At 36.2% G+C, this 15,410-nt stretch overlaps 1 protein-coding gene and 1 long non-coding RNA gene across 2 annotated transcripts; both read right to left on the minus strand.

The window, feature by feature from the left end:
* Positions 1-3,831: 3,831 nt before the first annotated feature.
* Positions 3,832-6,089, minus strand: LOC109176796. The gene is made up of 2 exons (XR_002053453.1): positions 5,882-6,089; positions 3,832-4,122 (listed from the first exon to the last, which is right to left on the minus strand). It is a non-coding gene; the product is annotated as an uncharacterized LOC109176796 (long non-coding RNA).
* A 5,816-nt stretch (positions 6,090-11,905) lies between these two features.
* LOC109176794 (protein FAR1-RELATED SEQUENCE 5-like) lies at positions 11,906-13,186 on the minus strand. Its single transcript, XM_019326188.1, has one exon. The coding sequence runs from the start codon at positions 13,184-13,186 to the stop codon at positions 11,906-11,908; it is 1,281 nt and encodes a 426-aa protein (XP_019181733.1).
* Between the last annotated feature and the right edge of the window lie 2,224 nt (positions 13,187-15,410).

A 15,410-nucleotide genomic window follows, 5' to 3' on the forward strand; every position in this document is an offset into this window, starting at 1 on the left:
TTCTCTTGTGGATCGTCATCGTTGTTAGCGCAATGAGGAGATGTTGTTTGCATCATTAAGGTTAGCCATTAATTATCTTTTACGGTTATTATTGATAATTAGTGCTACAGCTACAGTTAACCGCTAATTTGGACTAGTCACATATTTTTTCTTTGGAAAAATAGAAACATTGAATAGGTGCATTGCCATACTTTAGTTTGTTGTTATTATTAATGTTAATAGTGATTATAATGTTATTTATTGCTATTAATAATTAATTAATGATAACATTAATATTGTTATGGTATTCAGATATGTACCTTGAACTGTTTCCAAATGAATTTATGTGACAATACTCCATTTCAGAAAATAATTTTCTTGACACTAATGTTTTTCGAACTTCAAATTTTATTAAGTTTTCAAAATTTTATCCGAAAATATTTATAAGTGTTAGCGATTTTGACCATTGTTTTTCCATATTTAGTCTCCTACATAATGTGATAATATTATTATGGCTATTTATTGCTATTTTGGTTATTTGCAATTTTGCCATTAATAATAATAATATTATCAACTGGGTTATGGAGAGTGATTTTGAATCAATTTAGTAATTTTGGAAAAATATATTTTCTAGGCAATTGACTTTTGCCATTAATTCCATAATTCATCTAGTTCTTTGAATTATGATTGCCCATATTTGGTTAAGTATGAATAGATGAATATTTGGTTTAAATTCATATTTTTTAGTTGGTTCATACTCTTTAGATTGTTTTATGCATTCAATCACATTAAGTGCATAATATTAAGTTTAATTATGCAAGGAGGGATTGTGAGATTTTAATTTACAAATGATAGCACATCCTTTTGGTTTGATATTGTTTGAATTTGTAAATTCAGTTATTTCTCATAAATTTGATCTTTATGCATTAAAACATTTTACCATGGGCTTATATTTTAAAATTTTAAAGTATATATCCAGTACATTATTATTCAAAATGTTGGGTCTCTTTTGGTTTGGACTCATTGGTGTTTGAATATTAAGTTTATACTTTGAAATCTCATATTGAAAATTGCTTTAAGTTATGTAGTTTATTTGGAATATATGAGTTTAATGCTTAATTTTATGCATATTTGTCCACCGCATAATATTATGTTTTTAAATTATGCAATTTTATTATGCCTTTAGCAATGCATACTTTGAGATGGAATTATATTAGTTCCTATTTAAGTTGGACTTACGCATAAACTTTAGTCGCGGTAGTGCCTGAATTTAAGCATGTTTAGTCCGCTATTTTTAGTTCACCATTTAAGCTTTAATTATAGGTGAACCTTACAGTTTTCTGGTGTATACCCTACAGTTTTAGGTTCATACCCCCAAACAGTTATACATTAAGTATATATGAATCGGGTAGACATACTATTTTTAATGGTCATGACTTAAGAACATTTTGAGCCACTAGTCTCCTTAAATTGATACTCTATTTAAGGAATTGGTTTTCAGTGAGACTTAGACTCTAACCACCTTTCCTTGGAGTATATTTAGATTTTCCCATCACAATCTGGTATAATCTGTTTGTCAAAATTTTAAGTATTCCTTGCCAATGTGATTTGATTTGGGTTCATTAAAGAATAGCCAAAGCATCTTTAATTTACTGAAGTCTCTTAAGTTTTCAATCTTGGTTAATTAAAGAATAGTTACAACATATTCAGCTACCTAGCTAAAATTATTAAGTTTTAATCACATAAAGTTTAGGCAAGAATTTGATAATTGTCTAGTGATCTTATAATTTTAATTTGGTTTTGTAGTAGCCACAGCATCCTTAATCTGTTAAAATTATATATTAAGCGGTTTATTTTGATCACATAAAGTTTTAGACATATCATTTGTGATTAATTGTATGTAATATGATAAAGTTTAGCCCACAGGCAATTTTGTTATATTTGTATAATTAATCAGGATGAAATACTGGACTACGGTCATAATTTAGCCCACAGGCAATTATGTATCGGAATGTAGTTTAGTAATTTTATACACACATAAACATAGGGTTTATTCATTAAGGACTTAAGTTGGAGAATTAAAATGCATGTGACCATAGTGGATATTACTCTGATTAAATAGAGGACGTATCACTATGATTCGTGTGTTTTGTTCTTTGATGAAGGTTGTGCTAGTACTTGCACCAAGTGGGAGAATGTAAGATTTTCCCTAACAATATATATTGTATATTATATATTAGGGCCTTAATTAAGTGGTGCAAGTTAACTAGGCTTATTAAGTGGTCTGGTTGGACTGAATAACTAGAAGTTGTTAGTCCACCAAACTCTGTGCCTAATATATATAATCCTAGATTGATGGGATACAGGATGATTGATGTTAGCACATTCAGTTACGATACTCAGACTGCTCAGTAGACACCAATACACCATCTAGGGTTCTGAGTCAGGTCTGAGGCAAAACATGGCTAACGGTCTACCGTTAAGAGGCAACACAACAGGAACATCAACTATGGCTGGAGATCTACATGGCTGCGCTTCCGCTCTCATACGAGGTCAGGTTTCTCGTATACTGTTATTCATTATAGTTAGACTATTTAGATCTAACATTTTTCACATGCAAATTAGCAGTGTAAAATCCCAAAATGATTATGGAAGACCTTTGAACATTTAGAAAAAGTAATCACTTTAATAAAAAAAATTATGAACTATTGTTAGTATGAGAAATTATACGAACAATGCACAAAATCGCAATTCTTACGGTTAAATTCATTTAGTAATGTTTTTTAAGGAAAAAAATACATGAATAAATGTATTAATAATAGATTAAAAAAAAAAAAAAAACATCTGGCCCAGAGGCGGACCCAGCATGGGGGCAGTGGGGTCAGCTGCCCCCCCTCACCCCACCCCCACCACATATATAACCCTTGTATGTATATATGTATATATAGTACAAGTTTTAGTATAAGTATAATAAAATAGATAAAAATCAACAAAAGATGAGTAGATCAAGTGGTAAGGCGCGTGTTTGGCATCTTTGCTAGATGCCAGGGTTTAAATCCTTCTGCTGCTGTGCAGATTTGTTCCTTGTTACTTTGGCAGCAAATTGTTCATGTTATATTTAATTATTTTCTATGACTTTTAAACACTTCGTATTAATTAATTGTGAGATTTACATATATATAACTTTCTTTCATATCAATAATGAGATGTGTTTATAATGTATTTTTTATTCGAATGATTTTATCAAATTAATTATGTTTCATATTTTTTATAAAATTTTGATGTGTGTTATTTTTGGTCCACATCCAACAATATTTATCGTTATACTTTTAAATGTTTTTTTTTATCAAACTATCTATTTTGTTTTAATGTGTTTTGCCCCCACTGAAAAGAATTTCTGGGTCCGCCACTGATCTGGCCCCAATTTGTTTTTTTGAATAATTAACTTTAAAATGCATTAAGATTTTATAAATATTAAATAACCCCAATGAGTGATATGTCCAACATATTTCTAACATTCCAAGGATTAGCCAAAATTACAAAAATGCACAGAACACTTAATCCCAGGTGCACACTCCGGAAAATGAGATTACTGTCCTCAGTATTGCATTCAGAAGTCTACTATTAATCCTATAAAAAGCTACAATCGCAGACAACTAAGATTCCCTTATGCACAATATCACTATCATTCAAAACACACATGAATGCATACTTTTAAATTCACAAATGCACAGAACCAGCATGTACTATCACACAAGGCATTCAAAATAGCCATTGAAAGTGTCCTGCACCGATTCTAATTTGTAGTACTGTCAAATACGGAGTATTGGGAGTAATAAAGAAGTGTAATCACCAAAATATGTAGACCATTGTTAAACAACCGACCGTGCAACAAAAAATAAATTCATATCCCAAGCAATACGTTTCCACAGTTTTAATTAATATGTTTAACAAACCCCATATGGCAAAGAAATTCATATCCCCTCCAACTTCTTCGGCTGTAAATTCATATTGTGTCCAGCTCCATATCAATTATCCTGTCTTGATTCTTGCCCTGGTGGATCAACAAAATCGTCATCGGTGTTATGCCAAACTGTACCCTCTCGTGGTTACTTCTTTGATTTTTTGTTTTTTTTGCTGCAACTGCTCAATACAAAATGCGTACAAAATAAGAACCAAAGAGCTCACTGCTAGGGAAAAAAACTAAGAATCAAAATACTCTATCCTACATGTGCACAAAAAAAATATATATATATTAAATATATTAAAAACTGGTTAACTATTTCATGTTGGACACTAAACTTATTTCAGTTGCACAGAGAAACCACCCCTTACTGCACATATTACCCCATATCACATCCAAACACCTCAATTACGTAATCTGATAATTTCTGAAATGCACATTTTAACTAGTAATGCTCAGTAATAAAACAACAGAATGTACAAACATTCAGTAAATACAGGCATACAACACATCTAAAACAAGAACATCAGAAAAACTTACTTCAAAAGTGTTTTAAGTTTTCATTACCATTTAGAAACACCTTAATTAGCATAATTAATTGTAGTAAGACAGAAATTGACTCCACGCTCTGGTTTATATTTGTTTCCAGTGATAGACTGTTTGCATAGAAAATTACAGATTATATTTATATTCCATTTTTCCCCAGAAAGTAAGTCTGTGAATTGCATGGTAAAAATTTTCCATTGTTAATTTAATTTTTTTTTCTTAGGAAAATGCCCTTACATATTATTCAACACTAGGGCCACAATTCTTGAATCATCTAAATGGCAGTGCCATTGGTATAATGACAATGAAGTCAAATATTATGGATTCATTGGCTCAAATTGGTTGGCAGTCCACTTTCTCTTGCTAAGGTTCTATATTTCGCTTATATTTGTTGCACAACAACCACACTCATTCCAGCACAAATTAACCCAACCCACATGCACAACACAATAAGGTAATATGCTCAATATCACAACAACAAAATGCAGACTATCAAAATAATAAAATGCACACTATGTTCATTCACCTTCAGCTCAAATACGCTACCACTTTCAGCTCAAATGTTTCCATCTTACATGCACACAACTCAAAATGCACCTCTCAACTTTTTTGAAATCCAGCCAAATGTCTGTGTCCATCTGCTACTGTGTAGTCCCAACCAAATACTTTCTCCCCCATTTGTGCATCCCTATGTTTATACCCTCTGCCACACACATCCCCTCCCACGGCCTCACAGTCACGTCACACCGCACCCCCCAAGGGCACTAGCGGCGTTTTTTATTACAAAAAAAAAGAAAAAAAAAAAAAAAAAAAAAAAAAAAAAAAAACACGATTTCTCCCCTCTACCACACACCTCCCCTCCCACGGCCTCATCGACACACTGCACAACCCACGGCCACACAAACACACCGCACCTCCGACGGTGAGAGGCAGCAATTTGAAAAAAATAACCAACAAAGCAACACATTACAGACAAAGTGCATGTCCTACAATCTCTGAAGTGCACATACATTTTCTCTATATTCCAAATCAGTTCAATACTTCCACCCCTATTATTTGGCTCTTATTGCACCACTCTAAACCTCCCCCTCTTAAACTGCATTAAAAACCCCCGAAAAAAAAAAAAAAAAAAACACCCAAAACCAAATCTTTTCCCGGAATTCACCGCCTTTTCCTGACTCTCACTCACTTGCGACACTCCAACAGAGTCCAAGAAAGTTGGCACAATTCAACACCCAGGTTCGGTGACTTTATATTATCCAAAAACAAAAACAAAATCACACACAATAGCACTGACTACAAACATGCGATTTCACAAAAAGTCAATCCAGTTTCTCAGCCAATCGTTCAAAATAAAAAGAATGATAAAAAAAAATTGAACTTTTTGCTTACGGAGTCTACTCGTTGCTTCAATGGATGCTCGCCGGTTACTTCTTCTATATGTTCCGTCCGCCATAGCTGCCGTTTGTGTAGTCGCACCCACCTCTTCACCTACTCGGCTTCTGTGTTTTCGTTTCTCTCTCAATGTGATTGTGCAATGCGACAGCTTCCCTATAGTTTCATCGCTTTAACCCTACGCGTACAGACCCGTCTAATTCGCTCATTCCTTTCTAGTCTTGCACAAACTATTATCCAATTACAGCTTTAACCCCTATATTAATTACTTCTTCAGTTACATGTCTTATTTATTGTCCTTTTACTTTCTATCCTTGTGCAATAGTCATCGTTAGATTGCATGATCTGATGGTTGTAATTTGTCCACAGTCCTCACCTAATAACCTAACCTCACTTGAACCTCACCCTATATATATATATATATATATATATATATATATATATATATATATATATATATATATATGAGAACCACCCTCCCCATGACTCCATGAGAACCAATATGGTACATTAAAAAAACATATCTATGGATGAGATTAGTTCGAAGAATTCAACATTCACGTGTGCATATGGAGCATGTGCTGTGTGCATATCCTATGTTTGCATATAACACATGCTTAATATGCACACAACACATGCTCCATATGCACGTGAATGTTGAATTCTCACAATTAATTTCATTCATAGATCTGTTTTTTTATGCACTACTGTATTTGTTCTCATGGGGAGAGTGGTTCTCGTAAGATCATCACCATATATATATATATATATATATATATATATATATATATATATATATAGAGGAGTGATCACATATGGCATATACATTAGGTGTGGCAGTGTGGTCAAATAAGAGCCGTCTGATCATTTCAATCCAACGGACAAGATTATAATTTTATGGCGCGCCTATTTATCTATAGCGTAGCAGAGAGGGGTAGATCTGTCATTTCATTCTATTCAAACACTGTGTGAAGGTTCCTTCTACAAGTCATATCGATTCATAATCCCAAAGCACAAGAGAACCGCTCCACTTCTCTCACTCTCTCGGCGACGACGTACTCTCCTTACTCCACGAAAGACGGCGAATAATGGTGAAAAAAGGCAAGGAACCGGCGCGCATGGGTATGAACTCACTGCATTCTGTAATATATACTCGAAATAGACCTTTTTGTGTGTTTTAATTGATGATCGGTGTATACTAAATAGGTAATTAGAGTATTTTCAGCGCCCTACATGCTTCCACTCGTCCATATCGTTTTTGTTCTGTGCATTGTCAATGGCATCGTGTAATATATTTCAATAAATACTGGTGTAATGGTGTATTTTTTCATTGTGCTTGTGTGTTGACTGTAGTGTACATTTCAATACCTACTGGTGTATTCTGACATACCTCAGTTGAGTATTGTAACCAACATTGTTGTGTGTTTTTCTTTGATATTGGTGTATTTTTTCATTGTGCTTGTGTGTTGACTGTAGTGTACATTTCAATACCTACTGGTGTATTCTGGCATACCTCAGTTGAGTATTGTAACCAACATTGTTGTGTGTTTTTCTTTGATATTGGTGTATTTTTTGATTGTGCTTGTGTGTTGACTGTAGTGTACATTTCAATACCTACTGGTGTATTCTGACCTACCTAAGTTGAGTATGGTAACTAACATTGTTGTGTGTTTTATTTTGATATTGGTGTATATTTCACTAAGTAATAGTGTATATTTCACTAAGTAATAGTGTATTCTGGACTACATCACTTGAATATAATAAAAAACATTGTTGTGTGTTTTAGTTTTATATTGGTGTATTATTTCTTGTGTTTGTGTTGTTGATTGTAGTGTATATTTCAATAAGTAATAGTGTATTCTGGACTGCATCACTTGAATAGAGTGAAAAACATTGTTGTGTGTTTTAGTTTGATATTGGTGTATTTTTCAACATTGAGCTTATATCATGCAGACACCAAGAGGAAAACATTAGAACTAGTAGATCCCCCGGCAGCAAAACAAATAAGGAGGCAACAAGCCCTTGACTTCATTGATAGAATCGAGGTTGAGCTGCAAAATGAAGATTCCGAGCAACAAAATCAAGATGAGTCCAGCTCAAATGATGAGGAAGATGTACTGGATGTTAAAGACAAAGAAGCTGGCCTGAAGATACGACCCCTTCCCACCCAATTAATGAACCCAATTGCAGACCTAACTGATCCCCAACGCAGAAGTGTAGAAGATATTGGACTAGGGAGACTTCTTGACCTGAATATTACCAATGTCCCAAGGAAGTTGGGGCTCTGGCTTGTTCAAAACTATGACGCTAGGAGCAACACGTTAAACCTGCCAACTGGTGAACGACTACCCATCACAGAACATGATGTTGCTGCTACAATGGGGCTGCCGATGGGAGGCATTGAAATTGTTAAAAGGGCATCCAAGGAAGTGTCTACACTATTGGCTGGCTGGAGAACAATGTTTGGAAAGACTAACGGCCACATCACCCCCCATATTATGTCTGAGCATATGTTGACACTAAATGCTACTGATCCTTGGTTCAAAAGGCAGTTTGCACTGCTTGTAATGAGTGTATTGGTTGAGCCCCAAGTCAATGGTTATGTCAACCAAAGCTACATTGATAACTTCCAAAATGTTGACAACATCAAGAATCTAAATTGGTGTAGAATGCTCATCACCAGCAAGCAGTCATGGCTGGACAGTGTTGATGGGAGATACGGAGGACCAATTATTTTCCTGATGGTAAATATACTACCAGCAAGATGCATCTAATTTATTACCCACCGATCAATTAATACTCTAAAATGCAAAATGCAGATATTCTATGTTGACCGCGTGGTGCTCTACCGGAGGACAGTCCCAAGAAGCTTCCCTGCCATGAAGAGCTGGACATTTAAGCTGCTCCTTCAACGAGAACAAGCAGAGATAAAATCTGGTGGCTTTGGATATGGCCGTCTTGAAGATGCCTTGCCATTGGACAGCACACCGTTCAAAGAAGGAAGTCCCCCCCCCCATTGATACAATCTGATGTTCGACCCCAACCACTGGCTATTGAAAGTAATGCACCACTTCCCACTGCGTTACAGGTAAAACAGACCACTTGAGTCACATTCATGGTGTACTCCCTTATATCTCTTTTACTGTTTTTAAACCTATTGACTGTTGTGCATCTTACAATGCGGTACCTTAATCAGTTTGTGTGAATAAGATAATGTACTATAATGGTGTGCTTCTTAATAGTATTTAGTGCATATTTTGATATACATTGGTGTGTTTTATTATATCCTTGATGTGCATATGCAGGAGTTTGTTGATGAGATTACTAGCAACACAAGGACAATTGCAACAAGTTTGCTGAGAATATCCAGACTGATTGAAAATGCACCTGCTGCTGTTTTGGAACATCATACATTCAAGCAAGTTTTTGAGTCTGCTAGACAAATGCTAGGATTCAAAGCACAGGAAGATGGACAAATGACATTTACCCAAAGCGAAGACGCCTACTGGAGTGACCCTGAGTTTCTGAAAGCAGTTGATGAGATTGTACGTGCGGTGAACAAAAGGAACTTCCTAAATGATATACCCTCTTTCAGCCTGGGATTGTCACAGGATGAACCAAACAAAAGCTGGGCAGATGTGAGTGAAATTGCACGTGACTACCAGGATGTTAACGAAGCTGATGAGCCTGTTGAAGTTCAGTTGGGTGTGGATGATGATCAAGCAGCAGACAGACACCAAGAATGCCTTGAGACAGCTCAACAAGAACCCCTCTCTGACCACCATAAACAGGCCTTGCATGAGACTCACGCAGCTGACACTAATACTGAGGTAATAAACTATAATAAATCCAACATTAACACACTATAAAACCTGATGCTCTCACCTTTAAATATTACAGGTCACACCAGAATGCCAAGGGCAGCCAGCCCCTGCATCGAGTCCACCCCCCCCCCCCCACCCCAACCAGCAGACAAGGGAAAAGGCCCAGCTAGAGTGCACAGCCCAATTGCACGAAGACCGATCACATACGTGCAGATATGCTGTCAATGAGGCCAGAGGAAGCTATCAGGCAGTGGGTGTTGGAAAATCCTAATCCAAATCTGTAAGCACAACACATTCTAGAAACAATGGTGTGCTGTTTATAAATATTTGGTGCATTATATAATGATGTTGGTGTATAAATATCCTATGCACATTGATGTGCTATTCTATGTGATATTAGTGTATATTATGTTAACTATTGGTGTGTTTATACTAAATGATTAGTGACTGATTGTGTTTTATACCTAACATATTTCTTTTGTTTTCAATAGGACCCAAGAACTGTTCAAGTATGAAGGAAGGGTAATCCATTGGGAAGATATGCTGTCAATGAGGCCAGATTCACAGATCCCAGTCTCTATAATTGATGCTTGGGCAGCCATAATCAACATCCGTGAGTCAGAAAGAGGATGTACGAAGTTCATTGCTTCGTTATGGACAACAGTGAGTTGAACATATAAACCTAGCTTCAACTTTAACCAGCTTACAGTTCTAACAAAAATACCCTTACAATTTGCAGTTGTACACCGTTGTGGACCCACAGGGAGATGAGGACGTTAGATTTGCAAGATTCAAATCAAAGTACCTTGAAGACAAACTCATCGCTGGCGACGTTAGGTGGAACAGCATTCTATACGTAAGATGTTAATATACATTTGATGCATCCTACTGTTTATCTATTTGTGGTGCATTACCAAGATTCGTACTAACCCCCGTAAAAAACATATCTTTTTTCTATAACAGTTTTTGTTTCCAATTGTATCATGCAACCACTACTACCTGCTTTCCATTTGCCCACTAATGGAAAGATTTGACATTATTGACAACTCTTCTGTCACTGTGAAGAAAGAAAACAAGTATGGGACTGTGCTTGCAAATATGGTAACGCACTAAACCCTGTCTGATTACATATAATTACTGCACAACTACAACAAAAAATGCTCAGATTGTATTACTTGATGCAGCAAAAATTCTTGTCAAGGTTCTTGTCTGACCTGAAATCCTCATACAAGGCTGAGAAAGTGAACAAGGTGAAATCTAAGATAATGAAAATGCCTTGGAGAGATGCACACAACAAGGTAGATTGTGGGATCTTTCTCATGCGACATTTAGAGACTTTCCGATGGCAGACATATGATCAGTGGCAGTGTGGACTTCAGAAGGACAACAAGGACCAGTTGAACAAGCTACGAGTTCGATACATGGCTGCCCTAATCATGTCAGACTTAAATGAACACAAACATAGAAACATTCAGCAGGCAGCAGAGTTCCGGCTTTGAGCATGACATTAATGTGGAAGAAAGACACTGTGAATATCTCTGACTTGACATGTTTTTTTGTGGTTTTTGATGACCAGCAGTTAATTTTTGTGATGCCAGACATCTAATCTGACAACTACATGTGCTCTTTTTGCGCTATAACAATGCACCATATGCTATAGTAAAACGCACCATGATATATTCTAACATGCACAAATATTTCTGTGTTATAAAACGTCTGCATACCTGTAAAATACACCAACCACACAAGTAAACACACACCATTGATATTTATTATAATCAATTTACATGATTCAGTATACACTATTCTGACTGTAATATACACTACATTCAAAACCATAATACATGGTTGAATATATATAAATATGCACCACTATATGACTAAAAACGCACCACTGTCTATTATAAAATGCACAATACCAACCACACTCCAAAAAATCTGATTCTGTGTTATGAATCATCTGCATACCTTTAAATACACCAATCACACATATAAAACACACCACAATCACACATGTAATTCAGAATACACTATAAAATACACCAAATTGTGTGTCAAAACGCACCGTTATGTATTGTAAAACGCACAATTCCACAATGTCTACAAAATCCGAATTCTTTGTGTTATAAAATGTCTACACAACTGTAAAAACATCAAATTCCACAATACAAACCAACTAAGAAAACAACACAAAACTCTAGCCATTTAATGGGCACGTCCTACTATTATGGCCATATTCATCACAAGTATGGCATTTCCTTGATTGCTTTACGCACTTATTCACAGCTTTCTCCCTTACACTCTTCATCCGCTTCCCGCCGCCCTTGTTCTTAGCTTTAATTGGATCACGCACCTCCACTGTTGACCCCTGAGACACATCACCACAAAATGATTTAATCACACTTTCTTTGCTGCTACCAGCTACCCCATTGTTATCCTCACACCCATCTTTGATAAAAAACTCCCTTTGCTCACAAATAACACGTCTTAGTTTTTCCAACCGTTCTACATTACCATCAGCCAATCCCACGCAAGCATAAATTTCAGACCACATTAGATTAGTAAGCACCCTAACATTGTCCACTTTAGCCGATTGGTCAACAACCGTATCATCAATATCAAATATTGGCTTCAAACTAGCACCTTTTGTCCACCGAGACACCAAATACATAGAAGGAATTCTCTCAAGTCCATGATCTTTAAACACAAAAAAAATATGCCTACACACCAACCCCATCCGCTCAAACATCTTGCATGAACATATAGCACTACAGTCAGCCAACAAAAACTCCACAGACCATGCCTTCTTGTCACCATCTTTTATCCCATAGCACACCTTACCCTCGCACTCACACAAAAACACCACTCGACAAGAAAAACAACCTTCACAAATCTCTACTTGCACATCATAAAATACAGAAATGGTATAGACATCCATTGCATGTTTCTCCAGCGCCAATGGAGTCTTCAAAACAGGAAAGCATGATTCAGAGTCAGCAGTCAATTTTGCTTGGGCATGTCGTTGTGCACTAATAGCACTATCAAAATGCACCAAAAACTCAACCAAACTGGAATGACCTTTGGAGAAACTGCCAAAAAAACTATTTTGAGACTCTGATCGAGATGTTGTCCTAACAAATCCCGACATAAACTCATCATGAAAGTATGGAGATGCCCAAAATGTACGAGACTCAAACAAGTAACGAAACCAACCATTATCACCCAAACCATATTCCTCTATAATACGACTCCATAAATCCTCAAAAGTTTTGGAATCTATAGATTTGTTCCAAACAATGCCATTCAACTTCCTCCTAAACACCTCGTCCTTAGCTAAAACCGGTCCAACCTTCTCGCCAACCTTGCACATTATATGCCACATGCAGAATCTATGTTTTGATGTACCAAACACACGAGCAACTGCAATCTTGACAGCTGGATCTTGGTCAGTAACGACACAAATAGGTTCATGACGCATGGTTTTCTTAAATCTCTCCAAAAGCCAAACATATGAGTTTACGTCTTCCCTCGTAAGTAAACCAGCACCAAATGTGATGGATCTCTTATGGTTATCAATTCCAGTAAATGGGACAAAAACCAAATTATACCTACATAATGCACAACCCAATAACTACTGAATATACTAAATATAACAAAACACACTATTTGAAATCAAAATATGAACCAATATATTATACATAATACACAATAACTATAAATTACTAACCTGCTAGATCGGTATGTAGCATCGAATAAAACAACATCACCAAACAATGCAAAGTTCTTCCTTGATACTGCATCTGCCCAAAAAATCCTTGTAAGCTGATCAACATCATCAACGTCATATTCAAACTCGAAAGCCTCACACAATTCACGCCTTTTAAAAAGCGTATCTATGAATAGTTGAGCATCACCATTCAATATGTATGCCATCAAATCACGCTTGAAATTCTTAAAATCCACCCCAGTAGCCCCAACATTGGAATACTCACCAACAATCTCCTTAAACAACTTATACGACCGAACATACCCAATATTTGCCCGAACACAACTTGCAATGAACATTTGATGGTCAGTATCAAGACTACGATTCACCTTTAAAAACTGCTTAGCAATAATTTAACACATCACATGAGTGTGTCGTTCCTCCAAAAAATGCACAACAAACAGTCCATTAGACTTACGCTTAAACACCACTCTAGCCTTGCAGCCAACCCTATTTGTCACCCTCCGTCTCTTCACAACAATAGGCTTACCATCACCAACACACGTAGATTGAGTACTATAAATACTCTGTTTAAACCCCTCTCGGCTACAAAATACCTGTCTCTCCACAACAACACCATCCCTCCTCCTCCGAATTGTACCCTTTCTACAATCAAAACCAACATACCCAGCATACTGTTTATAAAAAACAATAGCACAATCCAATGAATCAAACGTTTGCCCCACCATAGGCTTCAAACTATCAGTGCAAACTGGACGCCAATACTTAGTCAACCCAGGAGACGTTTCCAAAACACATGCATTGTCTTCCGCCTCAACATCAGTCAAACAGTGTTCACTGGCACCCTGACCACTAGTCTCTACAGCAACATCAGTTGAATTCCCTTCATCACACTGACTCCCACTTCCTTCTACGCAACCATCAATATGACCACCATCAGTGGAATGCTCTGTATTGCATACACCACCACTGCCTTCTACACCGGCATCAATTGACGTATCTTTATCACAAACGAAGCCCACCGGGTCCATAATAATAGCTGCACACCATGTATATATAATAACACACTAAAATAACCAATGCATGACATTTGGTAACTACAAAACACATAAAATACTATACTACTTAATATGCACCACAATCATGCAACTTTCACACTATATTAACACAATAACACACAACATCGTAACAACAACAGTGACTTATCTCACCACCAGAAAAATATCAAACCAGATAAAAAAACGCTATACTACATTAATATGCACCACGATGATTCAAATTTCGCACTGTATTCACGCATTAACGCACAACGTCGTACAGCAACATCGACTTATCTCACCCCCAAGAACAATATCAATCCATATAAAACCGATATAACACATCCATGACATAACAAACGCATATTATTATGATCAAAATAAAACTACAAACGTCAATACATCAATACATACCATTCTCCATCGCACAAATTGCCCGGTATACTCAGATTGCCCTACCAACTGATCTCCGGTGACCTTCTCCGATTTGCGAACCGATCGCGATCTTGAACTTCCCGAAATTGCGATGTGATCGCTATCTTGATCTTCTCTTCACCAAGTTGCCGATTCTCTCCGAGTTTACATATATAGAACAGAATAGAATAGAAATTACCTTATATACATTCCCGTAACCATGTAAATGAAATTACATAACTACCCCCACTTACCAAAACGCGAACAACTCTTCCTTATTTTTGAAAATACGCCTCTGCCATTAGATTGCCTTGATCCAATAGTTCAAATATAACCACACTGCCACACCTAACTACACTGCCACATTTGAGCATTATTCTATATATATATATATATATATATATATATATATATATATATATATATACTAGTAATTATTATGCGCGATGCGCAAAACATAGGTGCCTAATATTAAAATTTTAAATTTATTTAGATTTTAGATGTTTAAATTATTGTAAATAATA

Source organism: Ipomoea nil, unplaced genomic scaffold (genome assembly GCF_001879475.1).
Source record: "Ipomoea nil cultivar Tokyo-kokei standard unplaced genomic scaffold, Asagao_1.1 scaffold0758, whole genome shotgun sequence".
Classification (NCBI taxonomy): Eukaryota; Viridiplantae; Streptophyta; class Magnoliopsida; order Solanales; family Convolvulaceae; genus Ipomoea; species Ipomoea nil.